Raw genomic sequence first — 22,824 nt, forward strand, 5'->3', positions numbered from 1 at the left:
TATTCTTATTAATACTTATAAACACTATTAGGACAAAGGTATTGGGACACCTGCTCATTCATAGTTTCTTCCCAATTCAATGGCATTAAAAAGAGCTTCTGTCCAGGGAGGAAGGCTTTCTACTAGATTTCGAACCATTGCTGCGAGTTTTTGTTTGCATTCAGCAACAAGAGCGTTAGTGAGGTCAGGATGTCAGACAGTCACCACCCTACCTCATTCCTCAACTCCCCAGTGCCACTGCTCCACAGCTTGTTGCCGGGGGGCTGTTATAGCCCTCTGGCCAATGCCTGGCATTAGGCATGGTGCCAATAGGTTCCTGATTATACTATATTTTATTGGGAATACGTCTCTACAGGAACTATACATGTACAGGAACTTGTGCATCCGCACAACTGTGTTGGCAATGGGTGCAACCTAAAGTAGCAGAATGCATATATTAGATGGGGTGTCATACATATATATATATATATATATATTTATATATATTTTATATATACTTTACAGGAAGAGGGAAGAACCTTCTTTCCTAACTTTCAGTGGAAGTGAATGTAGAAAAAGCCCTTTTAGAGCATTTCTATTGGTCCATTCATCAAAACATTTGATACAATGTAAAGAACAACTGCCAGATTCACATTATGTGAAAACTGTCAAAAATGAAGATACAAGGTTTTTGTCATGATCTATGCACTGATATATACACACAATGCATGTGTGAGTTAAATAAAATACTTAATAAAATTAAGAAGCATTAAGCATATAACACCGTCCGTGGCGATGAAAAATTCTAATTTCTCCTAACAGATCCTGCAAAAACATGCACCTACACATCACCAAATCATACATCTGTTCATTTCCAATATGTATTGTTGAGCAATGCATTACACTTCTCTAAATTATCCACAAGAAAACTCTCACAACTCAGAGCAACTGAACAGAACTCTTTATTCAAGTATGAAAATGTAAAGCACACATTTTAAATTGTAGCAGACAGTTTTGTCATGTACAAATCAACACAATCATAAAGGCAAATCATTCACTTGATCAACAATCACTTCTCTGAAGAGGTCTTTTTTCTTCCCATTTGACTTGAACTGCATAGAATTTTGCATGATAAGTACACCTATACACACACACACGCACACACACACAAACGCACACACATCATCCAAATGTACCTTTGAATTGGTCCCTTAAAAGAAAATGAAGAGGGGGAGGGGGGTGCAAACAAAGGAAAGGAAATGTTTACCGGCTTTAGAAACCATCAACACGACTCCTTTCCATTTGATGATGCAAAGCTTCTCTTTGCCCGAAATGAGCCGTGAGCCAAACCTCAACGTACAACAAACTCCACTTGGATCCAGAGCACCTAAACAAGTGAAGGCTTCTGGCTTCTAACCTGCCAATAGCTCAACCCCTACTATATTGAAAATGGTTTGCAGTAGTACACACCATGCTGTGACCTTGACTTGAAAGTACAGCAACTCTTTTGAATGAGAAAATTAGACGTTACAGCATATTTCTCCATCAGAAAGGTATAAACTGCTGCTTACACTTCAGACGTTCACTCAGTCGTTGGAAAACATTGCGTGTGTTACTATAGACCACGCTAGCCTACTGAAACACACATAACGACAGTGCTCTGGGCCTTCTCTGGAGCTGAGGTTTAAAGTTATGATCGTTACATCTTGGAATGATTGTGCCTTTTTGTGTTTTGTTTTTTTTTCCTCGGGGTGGTCTACAGGACCTTTCATAATGACATCATTTTATAAATCTGACAGAAGTTTAAACATTAAAGCCTCAACCAGCAACTGCAGCAACACTGCATCAACTAACGTACAATCAGTGAAGAAACCTTCCAAGTGTGCGCACGCTAAAGAAACCCCCCTGAATGCTTCAGTGGGAGCGGGAGGTCTTTACTTGACATTTTCTCTTGCCAAAGAAATCAGAGCTAAGCCAGGAGCAGTTCCGATTCTTTAGTGGGGTTGTCTGAACATTAACAGAGCGCGAACGGAGAAGAAGTCGATTGGTAAACATTAAAACAAGGCAACAAACAAGGCTTTTTTTCTCCTGGTCTTGAAATGTAAGACTGTAACCTTCTCTCAGAATGAGACAAAGAGGAAGCTGATAGGAAGATAAAAAGCTCAGAGGGACTGACATCAGACTGCAGCTGTTAAAAGATTGATTCCTCATGACCGCAAAAGCCTGCAAAGATCACTGTCCTGCCTTCCTTCCAGAAGACCAGGAAGACGAGTCAGCTCCAGATCTCCATTATCAGCCCACTTCCATCACTGCAAAGTGCCTTAAAGTGCTGCTTAAAGAAAAACAAACAAGCTGAAGTACCTGCTTGGTGGGATTGTCCCAACAGTACCAGTAAAGCTGTGGTAGACCATTTGTTTCTGACATTCTTAGAAAAACATAAAGGTGGCATTTAAAAATGAAAATTGAAGCAATGCCACAGAAGAACCACATTTGGTGTCCTGAAGTTATGGTTCTCAATCCATGACCTATACCAAGGACATCTCAGAAAAATGCAATGAACAGAAGAACATTTAATGTCAATTAATCTGACACTCCAGACGTTTTTTTGTTTTTTTTCCCCACACAGAAAGTTGTCCCTGGTTGCAGACAGTTTGAGAACCCCTGCCCTGAAGATCCTCTGGACCATGTTTTTTCAACTGTGGTCTTCCACTCATCACCATTCATTGAAAGGTTCTTCAGGTCAGCGGTTCTCAACCCAGTCATTAGGGATTCCCAGACATTCAAGGATTTTGCTCCAACCCAACTTGCAACACATAACAAACAAATGTGGAGTGTTTGACCTGAGAACCGCTGCTTTGGAGGACTAAAAGTGGTTCTTCTACGGCATCGCTTTAAATAACTCTTTTTAGAACTTTCAATTTGTAGAGCCAGGCCACTAAATGTGGTTGTATAGAAGAAACAGGGAGAATAAAAGAGCAAGCCAGTAATTCCAGCCTGGAACAGAGAAACGGTTGACATCTCCAGTACCAAAGCAGAAGGAAGTCCGACGTTTCCGAGACGCTCACAAACCGGCAATGCACTGGCTACTTCAGAGATCGGCATACCACAGTACTCTTCTCTTCTCTCCTCCAAAGTGCTCCCATCCAAAACAAATTTATATAGATATATAAAAAAGAAAGACTAAAGGTATGTGTGGAATGCACTGCACTCATAACATATCACTCCAAGAGCAAGTTTAAACAAAAAGAACCAAATTCGAACAATCTTAGTGTACACAGAATCCGCTGCAGGACATGGCTGTGACTTGCATTAACACACTGAATCTGTGGAGAGTTTGTGGTCAAGTACGCCCATTTGCCTGTTCGTCGTATACCAAAAGTGCTGTGTATCAAATAATCAGTCGGCGGTTATTCCTTTTTCCCGCAGCTCCTCCGTCACTCGCACGAGGTATGTCGGATCTGGGTAGCCAAAGCTGAAAAACAGGACACAAGCATGTTATCTTTCTAAATCAATGTTCTTAAATGAATTGTTATCAGCCTTTGCCATGCTGATATCACAGGAGTGTGCGATATGCAAATCTCCTAATAATTTACTAAGTATTTTATTGTGTGCTGTGAGCACCCTGATTAATCACAGATGTTGGTTGAGTGGGATCACTTGGTCCAACAAATTTAAGTGGTTTTGGTCAAGAATAAAGCAGGCCAATTAGAAACCACATCACATCCAAGGTTCCTTAATGCGTTTCCAGTATGTTCGAAGCGATCCTGACCAGGAAGAAGCAAAAAAAAAAAGGACACAGTCGGACGGACGGATGGGAGGTAGCCCATGTCCCCACATTTTACCACACTGTATTCTCACACTGTGAGTTTGTGTCCACATGGTCGTCTGCAGAACATCAAGTTCAGTAGGACTCCCTGCCCTGCACATTTTAATGGTTTCCCTCTCTAGCACACTACCTTCATCTTAGGAAGGCTTGTAATTAGCTGATTAGCTGGATCAGAGGTGTTGGGAAGGTAAATGAGGATCAGGGTTGGAAACCACTGCTCTAGCCAATGAGGACAAACGTCTGTTGTCATCCAGCCATCTCTCAGCTTCTGCAACCCATAGAGAGCAAATGCAGTTCCTGGCTCAGAAAACTGCTGCCGCCTTGCTTATGTGATATAATGGCTTGTGCTAGTGGCACAGATGAAAGACGGTCCAAAAAAAAAAAAAAAAAAAAAAATCGAACTGGCGTTCAGTGTACCAAGGCAGATGCTGATCGAACAAGCCTTTCCCCCAGTGTGTATGAAGCCTGCCAATGTATATAATTATGTGGCTGGCCATACAGAACTTTGGATGCACCTCATCACGCTTGGAGGAGAACGCTAATTGCATGGCTCTCCCACAGGACTATGCAGATGCCAGGCTGAATCTTCGTTAGAAAAGGGGGAAAGCAGAATCCTGGAATCTAACCACATGTAGCACAAAGCACAGCTGGACCCTAGCACCAGGCCTTGTGGGACACCATGTAGTGTCTATTTATTGCACAGTTTCACCTACTCATATAAGACAGCATACCATCGTGGTCCACCCCATATAGAGGTCTTGTGGTGGATATCATTCCAGGTGATGACGTTATGCATGCCTGTAGTCATGGAGGTTCCTATGGTGAAGATGAGCCGTTGTTCAAAAGCCCGCCGCAGCAGGCGCAGCACGCGGTTCCCCTCTGGGCTGTCCGGTAGATACGCTACACGGTCTGTGCCCGGGTATCGCACTCCAGGGTTTGGGTGCTCTTGCTGGAAAAGTTGAGAAGATGCACAAAACAGAACATGAGACTAGCTACAACATTGACGTTCATGGTGATGTAGCATTAGGAGAAGCATGTGGTCGCTTTGCTGGAAAATTAAAGATATAGTTGGGCCATAAAATGTTATTCATATGAAGCTGATCGGCTTAGATATGTTTAGTGCCTGACGTGTGCTTATTTTTCTTGTCCTAGTCTGAGGCAAGTGAGTGACTCAGGCTAAAAGCCACATGAAATAGGACTTTTTTTTAATCTGATTAAAGCCACATTTGTAAGCGGCTTTCTGGAAATGCAACTCAGTTTGGCCAGTCAGATCATATCTTGTGTGTTTTTCTCCCTCATCCAGAGAACAGTGGTTGCTGACGTCAGGATGTGTCACAGTGGAGCATGTTCACCTATCCTAGCTTAAACATAGCGAGATGGAGCTCACTGTGTTTAACTGTGACTGCTACAGTACAGATCTGAACATGCAACCTGAATCTGAATATTACTGGAAGCACCTGTTAGCCAATGTTATCCGCTGACCAGATCAGCTTGCACTATTGCCCTGTTCTGCTCATGCTTCAGTTGCAAAAAAGTGCAGCCCTGTTGTGAAATTTCACATCCTGTTAGCTGATAGCTAGTCATAGTGGTTGAAGAGTAGATCCAGCCATAATATCAGCGGAATCATGGATGAAGAACTGAATTAAGAGCCTCTTTTGGGGGGACGTACAATACATACAAACTGTTGGACAAATCACTTGCTACAAGGTACACATCAGCATCTACGCTCATTAATATAAGCTATTAGCTTTGTTTTGACTTCCCTTTTCAAATCAGCGTATTCATGTGTTGTTACTATGGCAACAACAGTGGGTTTGCAAGCGACTACAACTACAGATTAGATACAGACTGTATACAAATCAGATTTGGCCATCTGTAACCTGAACACTTAGTCTAAATCAGATTTAGAAAGCAAATGTGATTTGCCCTGAAGAGTGAACAAAGCCTACAAGTGTGAGTTAACCGTTAGCTTCTCTACCCTTGGAGCTACTTCAAAGATAAGAACCAAACAACTGTGTGACCCTTGCTGATGTACTCACCGCCTGGAAGCCAGGAGGGAAGCTATAGATAATGCATATGCAGCCATATCCTTCGTGTCCTGGCAGCTCCAGATCAGGCTCTCGCTCCACCATCATGCTACCATTGGCTGGCTGGTTCCCAATGAGCTGCCCATAAACCAACCTGCAGACGGGACAGGCCTTCTTCACCTGAAAAGCTTGATCCAAGCAAGAGCGGCAGAAGGAGTGGCCGCACTTCTCTAGAGTCGTCTTCTCCACTATCTCGCCCATGCAGATGGAGCAGCTGGCGCTGTCCTCCTCACTTGGCTGGCCTACATTCAGCTCAGCTTCTGTCCTTGCGGTGGCCTCGTGCTGCATGGGCAGGACCACGCTGGCCTCCATGTCAGCACTTCTCCTGTACCTCTGCTGCTGCTGCCTCTGGGAGCGGCGTGGCTGAGGAGGAGGAGGAGGAAGTAAACTCCCCTCCCCATCCACCTCCATCACCCCGACACAGGGCAGCAGGGAGCGCTTCCTCTTGGGCGCGGCCTCCTGTTTGGTCATTTCCTTGCGGGCACAACGGCATAGGTCTATAAAGGCTTTGCGTGTGGCAGGGGACACCGGGTCGTCCATCACGCCGGTCTTGGCCCTGCTGCTGCCCTCCACCGGAGAGAGCCTCACTGCACAGCAGCCGCCACGCTCCCCGCGCCGAACGATGCCGGCGCTTAGGCCCTGCTTATCCTCAAAGTCAAGCAGCCAGGGCCGCCCGGCCGCCGCCAGGTAATCCCACACAGCCTGAGACACCAGCACCTCGTCACTGCCCTGCCCCGCACGCACGCTCATCTCATCAGACGAAACTAGACAAAGAAGAAAAGCCCCGGAGAGCCACAAATGATTATTTCTTACAAATCCCAGAGTAAGAAGATGTGATTACAGTTGAAAACACAGCACATGATGCTTATTCTGCTTATTTTACTCCCCAGGCTTATTGTGTATTACAGTGTCAGCTCAAAACACGGCAAATTATGCTAACTGTGGATATTCTGTTAAAATAAATATGGCACAAAACACTGCACATTACGTTCACTGTACTAGCAGGCTGTCAAACTACCCTTTACTTACAGTTATGAGGGACAGGCTTTAGAGGAGTAAAGCCCAGAATACCCATAAAATAATTACCAATATTTTTTACTTCTGACTTTTTCTTTTTAGAAAGAAATTAAATTATATTGTTTACATAGGACTATTATTTTGTATTATTTGATACACCCAGAATTTGTTACTTTTTACTTTTAGAATTTATAACTAAAACAGGCAACGCAAAAAATCTTGTATCCTCTAATATACAGTTGCATTTTGTACTCAAATAATTAAAAACTGTATTTATATTATCTGAATAAATTAATAGAAATTAATAAAAGTACATTCATATCTGTGTGTCTATTTCTGACATACGAATAACTCACCTGATTTTTGCTTGATTTATTCTATTCTGTCATCATTATTTATATATTATTAATATATTGATGATTTAATTATCACACTGGTGTTGCTGAGGTCTCTGTGTATTAAACATGACATAACTGGCTTTAAGGGGTTAATGGCGACAGACCACGTGACATCCCCTGACTCTATAAGCACATTTACACACATTTTGGACGCAGAAATGAATTGAAAGTGATACAGTGTGAATACAGCATCCTTCAGTCCACGGTCAGAGCCTCCAGGCCCGGACTAACCCGCAGAACAAGCCCTGTTCTGAACCGAACCCGAGACATTAGCACCGCAGCGCCAGCGCTGCTCGTAGAGGCGAAGAGTCACGAAAAAACAACACACGTCTTTATCTGCCCACAAACGACAAACACTGCCCGCGTTACCTCCTCTGTGCCGCTTACACCGAGCCGGAGACAGAAAACCGCTCTTCTCCCAGTCGCTTTACCGGCAGACCTCATCCGAACAGCGCGGAATATTCTCGAACTTGCCGAAACGCTGCCGGAGCTGCGGGGACTTTACCGTCACGCGAAGGAGAAAACGTCAAACATCAACAGGCGCGAAACCGAATCAGCTGCTCCTAAATCCATCAGCGGTGTCCGAATCGTGGCGAATCGGTTCCCTTTGAGCCGCCTCGTTTCCGTTTCTTCGGTCAAGTCAAAACGATTCACGAGTCACAACTGAATCTTAACTTTACCTTGGAGCTTTTACCCATTGTTTACGAATGTGTAATAAACTGAACTACTGAAGTAATAATAGCAACAACAACAACAACAACAACAACAATAATAATAATAATAATAATAATAATAATCTGTAGTATTATAATAATAATAATAATAATCTGTAGTGTAACAACAATAATAATAATAATAATAAACACATAAAATATTGTGCTAATAATATATTAGGGTCAGTGGTGGCTCACTGGTTAGGGCACCGGGCTATTGGTGACAGTGTTGTGGGTTCGATACCCGGGCTCGGCTCGACGACCTGCCACTGTTACCCTCTCTGCTCCCCGGGAACCAAAACATGTGCTCACTATGGAATTTGATCACTAGTGTGTGTGTGTGTGTGTGTGTGTGTGTGTATGTGTGTGCAACACCAATAATGATTATGTTAGTCTTTTCTATATTTTCTATGTTTTCATAAATAAACCTCACAAAATAAAAATACTATATATTAGCTACAAATATAATATTAGGAAGAATATTAACTTCATATTAATATTAATACAATTATTATTAGCAAATATTTAAAACAATTACAACTTCCCTAGCTTTCTACTGGTCCATTCATTATGATATTTTGACATGATAAAAAAGATTAAAATAAAGCATGGAAAACATGAAAAACTGCAAATATGTAAACTCCCAAAAGCTCCTTAAATAATAGCAAGAGTGTTCAGTGTGATTCTTATTCAACCATTTAAGAATGGCCTTGATGAATTAGAAAAGACAAAAATCACGAGTGGTGGCACATTTAAACATATAATCAAGTAAAGTTAAACTAAATCCTTAATTTTACTTATCAATCAAAACAACGTTCTGCACTAAATCCAAATAAATATGACCTCTGTCTGTGTAATGAAACTTGTAAATGTAGCAGTTGCAGACGTAGTGATGATATGCTCATGATATGCTCAGAAAAGCATATTGTGACGTACTGCAATGGTCACTGAGCAATGTGGTCACAAGTGGACAGCGACATGTATAGTGAATCCACTTGTCAGTCAAAAATGTCCATCAAGGCCATGCTGCTCTGCTGCGATGACAGATGATAAGCCGGGTGCTGTCGTGTTAACACAGTAAATGTTATGTAGTCGTAGGAGTTCCTTAACATCTCGAAAAGTGATCTGAGTAATGAGACTGAGACACACTGGACTCCACCAGTAGCACCAGAACAAAATAGTGTTTATATATGATCAGACCATAAAACATGTTCAGGCCATGTGTGAAGATGAGAGACATGGCTGACCTTTCATGTATGTGTCTCTACACACAATCTGCTCTTATTAATGACTTATTAATTACAGCAATGGATGTCAGATGCAGAACAACCCCTATCATATCAGAGTAAAAAAAAAACAGGGTAAAAATAAATAATTTATATTAATAAACCATTCGCTCGATTTCATAAACTGATCCCTGACTTTAACCATCAGCACCCTTGGGGGCAGTGGTGGCTCAGCGGTTAGAGCGCTGATATCAAGGGCTATCGATAACAAGGTTGTGGGTTCGATACCCGGCAAGCTGCCACTGTTGGGCCCTTGAGCAAGGCCCTTTACCCTCTCTGCTCCCCGGGGGGTGGAGTTGGCTGCCCACCACTCTGAGTGTATGTGTCTGTACTCACTGCCCCTAGTCCACTAGAGTGTGTGTGTGTGTGTGTGTGTGTGTGTGTGTGTGTTCACGTGCACCTTTACTTTACTTTTTTACTCTCTGCTTCCCTCAGTTTTATTAACTGTTGCCTTTAGTTCAACTGAGGAAGCGATTTATTCAATCGAGGGAATTTCTATGAAACCTCTAGCTAAATATTTTCTATATTCTATGACACTTCAGGGCCTCTGTGCTGAACTGAACGCCAGAGGAGGTGAAAATAAACGAACCTTGTTGAAGCACAAGGGCTCGGTAAGAAAGCGAATCACTGAACCGAGCGCTCGACTTGTTAAAACGACACTTCCAGGGAATCGGTTCGTCAGACTGAATCTAACTACCCACCGCTAAAATCCCCTCGCTGTATAAACAAAGAGACCGTGTTCCAAGCCCCGCCTCCGCTCACGGCGGCATGGCAACGAACCGAGAGCTTAGCTTTTATCACACCTAATAAAAAAAACACACTTATTTACCTTGTGATCCCATATATTCCCTTTAACAGCCGGGTTATTATCCTGTTGAGAAAAGAAACACGCACAGGTCATTTAAAGACATCAGCAGCTGTTAAAAGTACTTTTCCAGTCGCTGAAACGAAGCTGCATTGGATTTACCTTTTAAAGCAAAGACACTGGAGTCACTGGAGTCACTGGAGCAGGCCCCTCTCAAGTCCGGATGGGTTCAAGCCTGCCAAAATCTGCCCACATCCACGCTCCAGCTCAGCCCGTTTTGCTGCTCTCCCGGTGCCTCGTCCTGTCCTTGGTCACGGAGGGGGTGTAAACACTGAGCACAGTCATGGCTCCGTCAGTTTTGGGCCACTCCGTCACGACGACTCCGCTCCTTTCTCTACCGTCCTGCCATCATGAATGTTTCTGTGTCATCTTTTGCTTTCACACGTAGGACGCATGATAATGTAAGCAGGAAGTTCGTCACTCTCAGATCGGACAGGATTAGAGTCCAGGCTGTTCTGTCCACTGCAGGGCGCTCTGCTCACCCAAACACGGAGGAGCCCTTTACAGGCCTTTTCAATTAATCTGCCGTCCGAGTAACTGGAGACCGAGCGGGTTTACCTGTGCAGTTTGTCAAATGCCCTTCGTGCTAAACAGGCTACAGGCTTTCCAAAATAAAAGTCCTCCAAGCGTATAATCAAGTACTGTTATTACTGGCATTATTTATGCCTTATGTTTATAAACAAATCACAAAAACCCAGATATTTACCATAAAACCCAGAATATATATATATATATATATATATATATATATATATATATATATGATAAGATAAGATAATCCTTTATTAGTCCCACAGTGGGGAAATTCTCAGTGTCACAGCAGAAAGGGATAGCAAGATAAATAATTTGCACTATATACACAATATAAACAAGAATTTAAAAAGCAATAACAATATTATTTACAGGTTATTGCAAATGACTCTTAATTGCACATGTGTGTGTGTGTGTGTAGGGGGGGGGGTTGTATTGCACATAGTATTTTTGCATTGAGGGATCTCTGTTCCCTGAACATGTGTGTGTAGTTTAAGTGTGTGTGTGTGTGTGTGTGTGTGTGTGTGTGTGTGTGTGTGTGTGTGTGTGTGTGTGTGTGTGTGTGTGTGTGTGTGTGTGTGTGTGTGTGTGGTCTGCTGGGAGCAGACAGATAATACCACTACCTGCTAGTGGGCTACCTCACCATGTAGGAGACTGGGGTTCGATTCCCAGTCTGGGTGACTATGCTGTGCCACACCAATAAGAGTCCTTGGGCAAGACTCCTAACACTACACTGACCCACCTCTGTAATACGAGTTACCTTGTAAGTCGCTCTGGATAAGAGCGTCTGCTAAATGCCATAAATGTAAATGTCAATGTACACTCCACATTATTCCACTGATGACAATATAAAAATAAATATGTATATGTATGTATACATGGTGTGAAGGTGTGAATGACCAATCTACGCCTCATGACTGAAAAATCATGAGAAATGAAAAAGAAAAAAACTCAATCAATTTAATGGACAAAATTGTTTCAGTAGTGTCATCTTTAAAACACATGAACCACACCACACTGACTAGTTGTATGAGTTTGTTTAATGGAATAAAATCTAGATAACAGTCATTTGTACACTGTGCAGCAACATAAGTAGGAGCAAATACAATAGCAGAAATTTTATTTATTTATTTTTGTTTAGTTTTCTGGCTTTATTGGGTTTGTTCGTCTGCTTTTGGTTCATTTAAAATTATTTGACGGACATTCACACCTTGTAAATGTTTTTTTTAATTGATCCAGGACTATTGATCCATTCCCTACCCTCAGAATTATACACAGAACTGGGTAACAAGTTACTGCATATCTATGTTCATAACTGTTTATGTTTACTTGTTATGAATATCACTTGTAATGTATGTGGACTGCAAAATTTGCTGTAATTATTAGAAGTACGACATTACTGTAAATCACGGACTGAAAGAAGGTCAAGGAGTCTTGTTTTGATGGCCGCACCAGGACTGTCTGTAGAAGTCTTTCTTTCACAGTATTGTCAGGATAGAAAGGGAGAACTGGGAGGATTTACCCTTGTGGACTGCTTCTGCACTTGACCAGGCCTATTAAAGCTTAAGCTCAGACATGTCATAATTCACTGCCATTCATAGCTACCATGTAGAACTGCAACTTCCTTTAAGGCATTTTTGCATGAAGTGAATTAGACTAGTGTGTGAAATGTTTAGAAACAAACACACCAGCACAAGATAACGCTACAAAGACTGATTCAAGAGCAGAGCAAATCTGAAAAACCTGCTGGAAACATCTTCAGTGATACTAGTTGTCATCAGCACATGCTAGTTTCTGTGGTGAGTTTTGTCTGTTTGTTTTGGATACACTGGTTTGGGATAGACAGTACCAGCAACATGGGTGCTAATCGGCAAAACCTCCAGACTATCATCCTGCAGGACCATAGCTGGTAACCCAGCTTGCAGGACTTACTGGAGTGTAGCAGAGTGTACCAGTTCAGCTATGTGCACTGAAATGTTCAGCTAAGAAACATCAGTAATAATAATATAATTAATTAATAGTAATAATTAGTAATTCAATGGTAAGGTATAGGGATGGAGTTCTGGGGGGGGGGCACTATTTTATCAGTACAGTTTTATTCATTTAACAATTTCATACAGGGGATTGTCATGGAGGAAACATGATCTATGTTTTAAATAAAGTGATGAGATTTGGGTTGAGATCACACTGTAAGTGTATGTGATAAAACGCAAAACTCAGATTACAGATTTTATGTAGATCTTATATGCACATATAAGTCTCTTGCAAAAACACTAAAACAAAAACTGCATTTATTACTTCTAAAATAGTGTTTTCCATCTTATCTGCTAATAATTTCATTGAATATATCCCTCTATTTTTATAATTATAATTTGGTTTTATTTAACTCATTTGTATTGGATTTGATTTCTGTAATACAGACATACTTATTAAATATTTATTGAATTGAAGGAACGCTTTATTAAATTGAGGGAATGATGTATTAAATTGAAGGAATGATTTATTAAATGAGGGAATGATTTATTAAATTGAGGGAATGATTTATTAAATGAGGGAATGATTTATTAAATGAGGGAATGATTTATTAAATTGAGGGAACAATTTATTAAATTGAGGGAATGATTTATTAAATTGAGGGAATGATTTATTAAATGAGGGAACGATTTATTAAATTGAGGGAATGATGTATTAAATTGAATGATGTATTAAATTGAAGGAATGATTTATTAAATGATGGAATGGTTTATTAAATTGAGGGAATGATTTATTAAATTGAGGGAATGATTTATTAAATGAGGGAATGATTTATTAAATTGAGGGAATGATTTATTAAATGAGGGAATTATTTATTAAATGAGGGAATGGTTTATTAAATGAGGGAATGATTTATTAAATTGAGGGAATGATTTATTAAATGAGGGAACGATTTATTAAATTGAGGGAATGATTTATTAAATTGAGGGAACAATTTATTAAATTGAGGGAATGATTTATTAAATTGAGGGAATGATTTATTAAATTGAGGGAACAATTTATTAAATTGAGGGAATGATTTATTAAATTGAGGGAACAATTTATTAAATTGAGGGAATGATTTATTAAATTGAGGGAATGATGTATTAAATTGAAGGAATGATTTATTAAATGATGGAATGATTTATTAAATTGAGGGAATGATTTATTAAATGAGGGAATGATTTATTAAGTGAGGGAATGATTTATTAAATTGAGGGAATGATTTATTAAATGAGGGAATGATTTATTAAATTGAGGGAATGATTTATTAAATTGAGGGAATGATGTATTAAATTGAAGGAATGATTTATTAAATGATGGAATGATTTATTAAATTGAGGGAATGATTTATTAAATGAGGGAATGATTTATTAAGTGAGGGAATGATTTATTAAATTGAGGGAATGATTTATTAAATGAGGGAATGATTTATTAAATTGAGGGAATGATTTATTAAGTGAGGGAATGGTTTATTAAATTGAGGGAATGATTTATTAAATGAGGGAATGATTTATTAAATTGAGGGAATGATTTATTAAGTGAGGGAATGGTTTATTAAATGAGGGAATGATTTATTAAATGAGGGCATGGTTTATTAAATGAGGGAATGATTTATTAAATTGAGGGAATGATTTATTAAATGAGGGAACGATTTATTAAATTGAGGGAATGATTTATTAAATTGAGGGAACAATTTATTAAATTGAGGGAATGATTTATTAAATTGAGGGAATGATTTATTAAATTGAGGGAATGATTTATTAAATGAGGGAACGATTTATTAAATTGAGGGAATGATTTATTAAATTGAGGGAACAATTTATTAAATTGAGGGAATGATTTATTAAATTGAGGGAATGATTTATTAAATTGAGGGAATGATGTATTAAATTGAAGGAATGATTTATTAAATGATGGAATGGTTTATTAAATTGAGGGAATGATTTATTAAATGAGGGAATGATTTATTAAGTGAGGGAATGATTTATTAAATTGAGGGAATGATTTATTAAGTGAGGGAATGGTTTATTAAATTGAGGGAATGATTTATTAAATGAGGGAATGATTTATTAAATTGAGGGAATGATTTATTAAGTGAGGGAATGGTTTATTAAATTGAGGGAATGATTTATTAAATGAGGGAATGATTTATTAAATTGAGGGAATGATTTATTAAGTGAGGGAATGGTTTATTAAATTGAGGGAATGATTTATTAAATGAGGGAATGATTTATTAAATTGAGGGAATGATTTATTAAGTGAGGGAATGGTTTATTAAATGAGGGAATGATTTATTAAATGAGGGCATGGTTTATTAAATGAGGGAATGATTTATTAGTCTGAAGCAATGGTAACAGCTGAACTTCTTAAGCGACTCTTTTACACAGTCGCGCTGACTTTACTACACACGTTTCCATGGACACGCGGCAGCTTCGTGAACGCGCCGTAGAAGACGCCAGAAAAGTGCGAGCTGCGTCACCGCGCGCAGAGCAGAGCGAGGACACGCGAGGAGGAGGCAGCAGCAGCAGCAGCAGCAGCAGCGGCGGGAGCGGCAGCAGCGCTGTTTACTACTGAGTACTTATTTACGGGTTTAGCAGAGCGCACTGCAACACACCTCCCCCGAAACGCGAGGGCACTTGGGCTTCACAGCTGTAATCTTGGGAAAGCTGAAAGTTGATACCGACATGTAAGTTTCTACTAGTGAAACGGGCGCTAACTCGTTAGCTAGCTGGGTAGCTAAGCTAACCTGCGCTACGCTAAGCTAATCGTCTGGAGGGGTTTTAGCCGGCCAAGCCAAGCTTTCCATTCAGAAGTGTGGGTCTGAGAGAGTACTGCTACGTTTAAGAGGGCTGCATGTGAGCTGTTGTCCGATTTCTGCAACAGTCTGATGGAAACGGACATTTCTGAACGGCTGCAAATTATTCCCGCGATGTGAGAAGCTGACGGGCAGCGTTAGCATGCTGTTAATAACTGCCCGTCACGGTGGCCTCGGTTTAGCTGACTTGCTAGCTAACCGTGCACGCCTTAGTGACCGGTCAGCGGGTAATGATACATGCTATAACCGCAGTTAAAAGTTAGCCCGCTTTTCATCATGCATGCACCCTTCATAAAGCCACGGGGAAGTCTCTTAGGTGCCTAGTTTACCGAATTAGCGATGGCTGCATTCACGAGACAGTGATGGCCTTTCCGTGTCGACTTCCAAACGTGATTCCCTGCTGCCAGCCAGCTAGCTAGCTAGCAATCTAGCTAACTAATCTAGCACTAGTTAGCTATGCTTTTACATGCATGTTTACGAGCCTGAGCTCACGATGACTCCTCCTGCTGGCTAGCCAGTCTTTTTCCTTTTGTGCCCAGCATAAGTGCTAGCTAGCTAACTAGTCAGCCTCTCCTAAAGGTAGCTGACTAGCTAGCTAGCTAGCTAGCTGTGATGATGCAGTATCAGATGAGCACATCTTGCTAGCTAGCTAGCTCCTTGAGATTAGCTTTACTGCCCTAATCAAACTAGCGACCTGTCTCGACCTTGAGGTCAAGATCAGCTACAGTTCATTCGGGGTCAGTGCATTCATATTGTCCACGTTTCTGTCATTGGGCTTAGCCTAATTGACCAGCACCTCTTTGCTAGCTGCTGAGGATATGCGATAGCCTGTAGGTTTGGCTAGCTAGTGTTGCCAGGGTAACGATGTCCAGCACCTGGTCCAGCTCACAATCCAGTATTCATCCCATCATTTTAGCTTAATAAAGGCAGAATTTAATGTGTATTTCTGAATTGTGTAAAGTGGTCAAGTCTAACTAAACTGGCACTGTATTAATATGGTGGGGAATTTGATGATAACTTTAGGGTGACTTACTTGGGTGGTCTTGGGTTGGTGGCCTGATGACAAAACTAAGGCCATTGCTTGACCTACATGTCGACATTTCCACTTTGTATTTAAGCCACATATTTGCGTTGTGTAAACAGACAAATTTAGGCCGAAATGTCTCATTTTGTTGTTCCATAGGCAGTCAGCAACTGCTAAGTGGTATGACAGACGGGACTCTGTCTTCATCGAATTCTGTGTAGAAGACAGCAGAGATGTTGAAGTGAAATTTGAGAAATCAAAGCTTGATTTCAGGTATGTTCTCATTTCATTTACAAAATGTAAACATGAAGTTCCTTGTTTTTCACTCTGTTGTTATTTGAGCCTTTTAGCTTTACACCTCTTTATTGTTGATTCAGTTGTGTAGGTGGAGTTGATACCGTCAAATATCATAATGAAGTAGACCTTTTTGAGGCCATTGACCCAAATGTAAGTATAAAGCAGTTTTCAGTTTTGCGTCTGCTTGGTGACTTCAATACTTCATGTGCGAAGCTGTGTAAGATAAGAAGTCTGTTTTCTTTCGTTTGCAGGATTCTAAACACAAACGTACCGACAGATCTGTGTTTTGTTGTCTAAGAAAAGCAGAATCGGGCAAGTCATGGCCTAGGTTAACAAAAGACAAAACAAAGGTAAGATGACTTTTTTTTTTTTTTTCTTTTCTCTCCTTCAATTGTTTGAATGATTTTAGTACATAACCTGCTTGGGCCAAAAGATGCTGAATCACATGTCTGTCTTATCTTTCTTTTTAAGCTTAATTGGCTCAGTGTTGACTTCAATAACTGGAAAGACTGGGAAGACGATTCAGATGAAGAGTTGTCCAGCTATGACCGTTTCTCAGAGGTGTGTATAACCGATGCTAAGAAGTACTATGAAAGATGGTTTACTCCGAGAGATGGTATTACATGTTCTGTTGTGTTGCTATGCAGATGATGAACAACATGGGAGGAGAAGATGATCTGCCTGAAATGGATGGTGCAGATGATGTAAGATCGATTCCTTGCTGCATAAAGGACCACTTCATTCTTTTCCTTGTTTGTCATCTGTGTAACAGGAACTGTCCTTGAGTTTTTAATGAAAACTAGTATTATGAAAGTTTGATAAAACTAATGGTTCTCTTGTTTTGCATTGCAGGAAGACTCTGCAGATAGCGATGATGAAAGTAAGTCTGAATTGTATTTTATATATATATATATATATATATATATATATATATATATATATATATATATATATTTTTTTTTTTTTTTTTTATATTTATCTTTTTTTTTGCTTTGTTTGAGTAAAACTAACTGTAACTTTCTAAATTCCAGAGATGCCAGATCTCGAGTGAATCCGCTAAGGACGTCATGTGGCAGAAACAAGGATCGTCATATAACTGTTATTTGAAGAAAAAGGCTAGTTATGAGTGGGTAATAATTATTTGGGGGGGAGAAACAAAAAACACAAAACAAGGCCTACGTTTTGAGCTGTTTTCCAAGCTCTGTGTGCCACTCAAGTGTTACACCAGAGTGGTACCATTTGCGTTGGTGGCTGTCTTCAGCCATCAGCAGTGCTGTCTTTACCTTTTTATTCTGCATGGACAATTTGAAGTTCTCCATGATGTTTTGTGGATTCTAGTTATCGTCCATTTACTCAGCAGTGGGTGTGGAGGTCGGTAGTGCAGAGAGGAAACAATCTTCGCCTTTACCCTTGGTATCAGTGAGGTTGTCCGTTATATAAAGCATACACATTGTAACCCCCAGTGATTAAACAATATATGATGCCCTTCCGTATTCACATTAGACCTGGTTCAGACTGTAAATTTCATTTCGATTTTTATGTTAATTTAATTTTTTTGTGTGTGAGAGTTCAACAGGCATTCTCCTCAGGCTTGTGCTTTTTTTCAGCTGCAAATACTAGCCAAAACATTTACTGGATCTAAACATAGCTGCATTGGAAGTTGATGAATGGGCTCGTTCTGCTTCACTGATAAACACTTTTTATAGACGTTCTAGAAGGGGGTTTTGTCCATCAAATAGCCTGCCGTGTAAATCAAATATGTTGAAAGTACATAGTCCTGTCTGTACACATAGCTTTACGAGATGATTTCAATTCAGTAGTTACCATGCATTGTTTGTCACACTTGAAAGTGTAGCAGGCATCTGAACACTGATATCTTCCATATATGTAAAAAGAAGTGATACAATGTAAGCTTCACCACTGTACAGAACAAAAGGGTAACTTACGAATAGCTGACCAAATTGTGTTTGCACTCCTAATATCAATGCAAGTGTGACTAAAAAAAAAAAAATTATGTTGTGCTAACCTGTAACTGCAGGTTGAGGAACTTCAGTTTGTTAAACGCAGTGGGGTTTTGTCTACATATTTCTAATAAACTGTCTCTAAACAAATGCTTCACATGGTGAAGAATTTAATTTGTGTCAAGAGGAGGAAAAGCCAGTGTTTAACCTGAGTTAAAACAGCAAATGCAATAAAGCTGTTCATCAAAGTTTCTTCTGGAATTTAAAGTAGATTTTTAACAATTTCTCAATGTTGCCTAATAAGTCGTTTAAACTGATTTAATATGAAATGCTTTATTGTAGAGAAAGCAGCAGATGTAGTGACTTATTGGAAGCAATAATAGCACAATGTCTACACTACCAATACAGGCATGTTATTTACTATTCAAAACCACAAGAACGTCTTCTGAATTTATTGTAATCTAAAACGAATGTGTCTCATAAAAGGCGTTTTATACAAATGCTTTCTGGGACGTAGCTTTTTAGAAGTGCTGAACGGTTGTGGCCGATCACCACCGTTTTTAAAGGACAAATCAGAAACTGACCAACTGCATTCCTTACTTCTTAGTCCACTATTGATAATCCCCATCTCGTCACTCACACACAAACCTTGAATCTCCATTTTTGCCACTTTCACGTGGTTCAAAATGATAGTTACTTTGACTTTAAATTAAAAAGGCAATGATATACAATTATTGGGACACCTGCTTATTCATTTTTTCTTCCAAAATCAAGGGTATTAAAAAATGTTAATCCTGCCTTTGTTGAAGTAACATGCTCTACTTTTCAATGAAAGTCTTCCACTAGATTTTAGGTTGCTGTGAGGATTTGATTGCATTCAGCAACAAAACCTGTATTCAACTTCAAAACCTGTATTCTTGTTCGTAGTGTAGCCCTGTATCTATGTAATCCAGGTTTTCAAACCTGTCCTAAATTATTATTATTATTATTATTATTATAAATTATTTCAGTAGACAGCCAATCAGTTACATCTACAGACACTAGAATCAGGGTCTGGATTTGAAGACCTAGGTAAAACCCCCTTACCCTTCTCACTTTGACTTGTTAGCTGATTAGGATGAGGTACGTAGGAGGTTCCGGGGTGTTCCTGGACTAGGGTTGTCCTAATAGATGTGGTAAGTTCTAATAGATGTGGCCACCAGAGGTCGCCAAGGTGCTGTACTGTGTAACACATGCTAAGTCCTTCATCCTGCAGAGGGCGTGGGTTTGAATAGTATGGAAAAAAAGGCTCCTACAAATAGACAAACCCCTTGCCTAATAGAACAAATTTGTCTAAATATGTCTAAAGTTGTCTAATTCATTAATATTTGGACTGTAGTAAGGACTGTTTTTAACATAAGGAATAATGTGCACACACTCAGATCTGCACTTTAATGGTAGCGTCCAAATACACTATATGGGCAAAAGTATTAAGACACCTCCTCATTCATTTCAGTTTCTTCTGAAATAAAGGGTATTCAAAATAATTTCTACTGGATTTTGGAGCTTGGCTGTAAAGATTTGATTGCATTTAGTGATAAGAGTGTTAGTGAGGTCAGGATGTTGGTTGATAATCACTCCACCTCATCCCAAACATACTGGATGAAGCATCATCATTCAGAAAAACACAGTGTCACTGCTCCACAGCTCAATGCTGGGGGTTTAAAACCTCTCTAGCCCACACCTGGTATTAGGCACGGTGCCAATAAGTTCATGTTAAACTTTGGACATACAGTGTATTCATGAATTAGACAACTTTTGCAGTAAATGATTTTTTATACAGTTATCCATTACAGACACCTTTGTTCTACCTTGAGGGGGATCTCAAAATCTAAGGCTGCAGTAATAAATGCCTGAATACAAAAATATGTTCAAAAGTTTGTCAAAGGTGGTGAAACATATGATGCAAACTGTGGTGTGTCGTCTTAGAACAGTGATCACCAACTGGTTTCACCTCCAATTTAAACCTAAAGCACCTCGTCTTAAGGCAATTAAGGCAATTCAATTAATTAGATTAGATTAATTCAATTAGGGCTAAGCTCTGGAACTAAACTCTGCAGGAGGGACGGCAAATGACTCGGCTTGGTGACCTCCGCCACAGGAGATCCACTTTTGCTTCTTTTAAGAACTGATTTTGTGAATGAGGTGGGCAAGTGTGAGAAGCCTTTAAGTTCACAAGCTGTGGCAAGTTTAAAGAACTGCCATATAATGTAAATTGTACCAAAGGCCTTGTTTCCCCCAGAGACAAGAAGCATTTAGGAGCCTTTTGGTGTGTTTGTAGCCTCATATTGTACAGCAGTCCCTGTATGAACTGGACTGGACTGCACAAGTTCAACACTCTTTTACACTGAGCTGCTGTAGAGTGAAACGATGAGACTTCAGCTCAATATGAAGAAAACAAAGGTTGAGTTAACAGGAACTAACTTGACCACTGATGGTGAAGATGTAGAGGTGGTGGACAGCTTTTGTCTGCTCACCAAACAACAAATGATTCAGCAGTAAAAATACTGAAGTCTTAGATCAACAGCGCAACAAGTGAATTTGCATATCCTGTACCCAGTGTAAATGCATGTGGTTAAAATCTTATACAATCCAGATAGTAGTCACATTAAGTGACCAGGTGTAAACGAGGTCTAAAAAGTCTGTCTATGTTATTGGCGGAAGTTGTAATCACACTGATGATAGTTCATGATCGTAGAATCACTTTTCACAATCGTTCATTTGCTGAAACCAAAACAGAGGTGTCTCTTCAAGGCTTCTGGTTTTGGGCAACGGAGATGCCTGAGCTGGCAGTTTGCTGAAGATGGACCTGGGACAGTATGAGGGCTATGGGATATGATGTATGTCTGTTGTGAAGCTTGTGTTGGTGTCAGCAGTCTAGGCAAGAGGTAATAGAAAAATCCCCACGCAAGCGGGTTTAAACCGCCTGCCCTGTGTTTGGGGTTTACCACCCACAAAAGGTAGCTTACCCACACACGAGCAGGGAGTAGAGACCTGTAATCCAGTACACAATAGAGACACAAACTGGTTACCATTGCAAAGTCACGGCAACTGTCAGTCCTTCAAAGTGCCTGTTTCCACACGAAGAGCACACTTCAAAACATAGAGGTGCTTCAAACAGTGCTTTGAGTGATGCCACAGAACCCAGTTAAGGGAACAGTTAATGTAACTGATTGGACACATAGCATCACACCAACCAAGGATTTCAAAGTGTAGCACAGGGAACTGGATTCAAGGTCCAGATTGGAAGACCTTTGCTATAGAAGAACCACTTTTGGTTCCATGAATAGAAATGTGGGAGTGTGAAAGTCACCTTCACGCTCACACCTCTCTTTTACAAGCATGGTTCTTTATGGACTGAAAAGTGGTCTTCAGCTTCTGGGTGCTAGATTACATGTGTAGATCTGTGGTGCTGACTTCATCTGAAATATGGAGCAGGGAATGGTGTTAAAAAGCCATGAAGAAATACGCTCCTTTAGACAGTCTTGCACTTTCCATTCCATGCTCTGCATTCTGCAACTATATAGTGGGCCCTTCATGTGCAGTGATTGAACCTTCAACCCCTTCTAGCAGTTTTAACTGATGACAGTAGTTTGTATTAAATATGTTGCCTAGTAAGAGCAACAAAAATCAAAGAAGGTAACAGAAACTGTTGCTGCCAGCATTTTGTCCTCAACCCCAATGAAAAGGCAAATGCATGAGCGCAGCAGTATCCTTTCAGCGCTGGCTAGCTCTCTCCGATAGAGGCTCGACACTAGCCCCTCCTGTCCCCTCCTCTTCACCAAACATGGATTTTCCAGAGCTTTATTGGGCTTCAGGCCGACAGTCCTGCCAGCACACACAATGTAAAAACTCTGTCTAATCAGTTCTCCACCGAACCAACTGGCACAGCCCAGTGTCCATGTGTTCTGCTGCTGCAGAAAAAAACATCCAGTCTAATTTAAATCTGTTGAAAATTATGGGTGATGGG

General features: G+C 40.2%; 2 protein-coding genes across 4 annotated transcripts; one reads left to right on the forward strand and one right to left on the reverse strand.

The window, feature by feature from the left end:
* Positions 1–925: 925 nt before the first annotated feature.
* dtx3 (deltex E3 ubiquitin ligase 3) lies at positions 926–10,688 on the reverse strand. 3 transcript variants are annotated; one of them, XM_072697427.1, is made up of 5 exons: positions 10,274–10,688; positions 10,136–10,177; positions 5,845–6,656; positions 4,537–4,754; positions 926–3,451 (listed from the first exon to the last, which is right to left on the reverse strand). In XM_072697427.1, the coding sequence occupies exons 2-5, from the start codon at positions 10,146–10,148 to the stop codon at positions 3,376–3,378; spliced, it is 1,119 nt and encodes a 372-aa protein (XP_072553528.1). In that variant the 5' UTR covers positions 10,149–10,177; positions 10,274–10,688; the 3' UTR covers positions 926–3,375. The 3 variants fall into 3 exon arrangements, with proteins under 3 accessions (XP_072553528.1, XP_072553527.1, XP_072553529.1); XM_072697426.1 differs by having other exon boundaries at positions 4,519–4,754; XM_072697428.1 differs by lacking the exons at positions 10,136–10,177; positions 10,274–10,688 and adding an exon at positions 7,677–7,865 and having other exon boundaries at positions 4,519–4,754.
* A 4,512-nt stretch (positions 10,689–15,200) lies between these two features.
* On the forward strand, positions 15,201–18,965 carry ptges3a (prostaglandin E synthase 3a (cytosolic)). The gene is made up of 8 exons (XM_072697502.1): positions 15,201–15,404; positions 16,717–16,830; positions 16,935–17,004; positions 17,106–17,204; positions 17,326–17,415; positions 17,502–17,558; positions 17,707–17,734; positions 17,886–18,965. Coding segments are annotated over exons 1-8 (480 nt in total). The 5' UTR covers positions 15,201–15,402; the 3' UTR covers positions 17,906–18,965.
* Positions 18,966–22,824: the final 3,859 nt, after the last annotated feature.

The sequence above is a fragment of the Salminus brasiliensis genome, chromosome 14 (assembly GCF_030463535.1).
Source record: "Salminus brasiliensis chromosome 14, fSalBra1.hap2, whole genome shotgun sequence".
Lineage (NCBI taxonomy): Eukaryota > Metazoa > Chordata > Actinopteri > Characiformes > Bryconidae > Salminus > Salminus brasiliensis.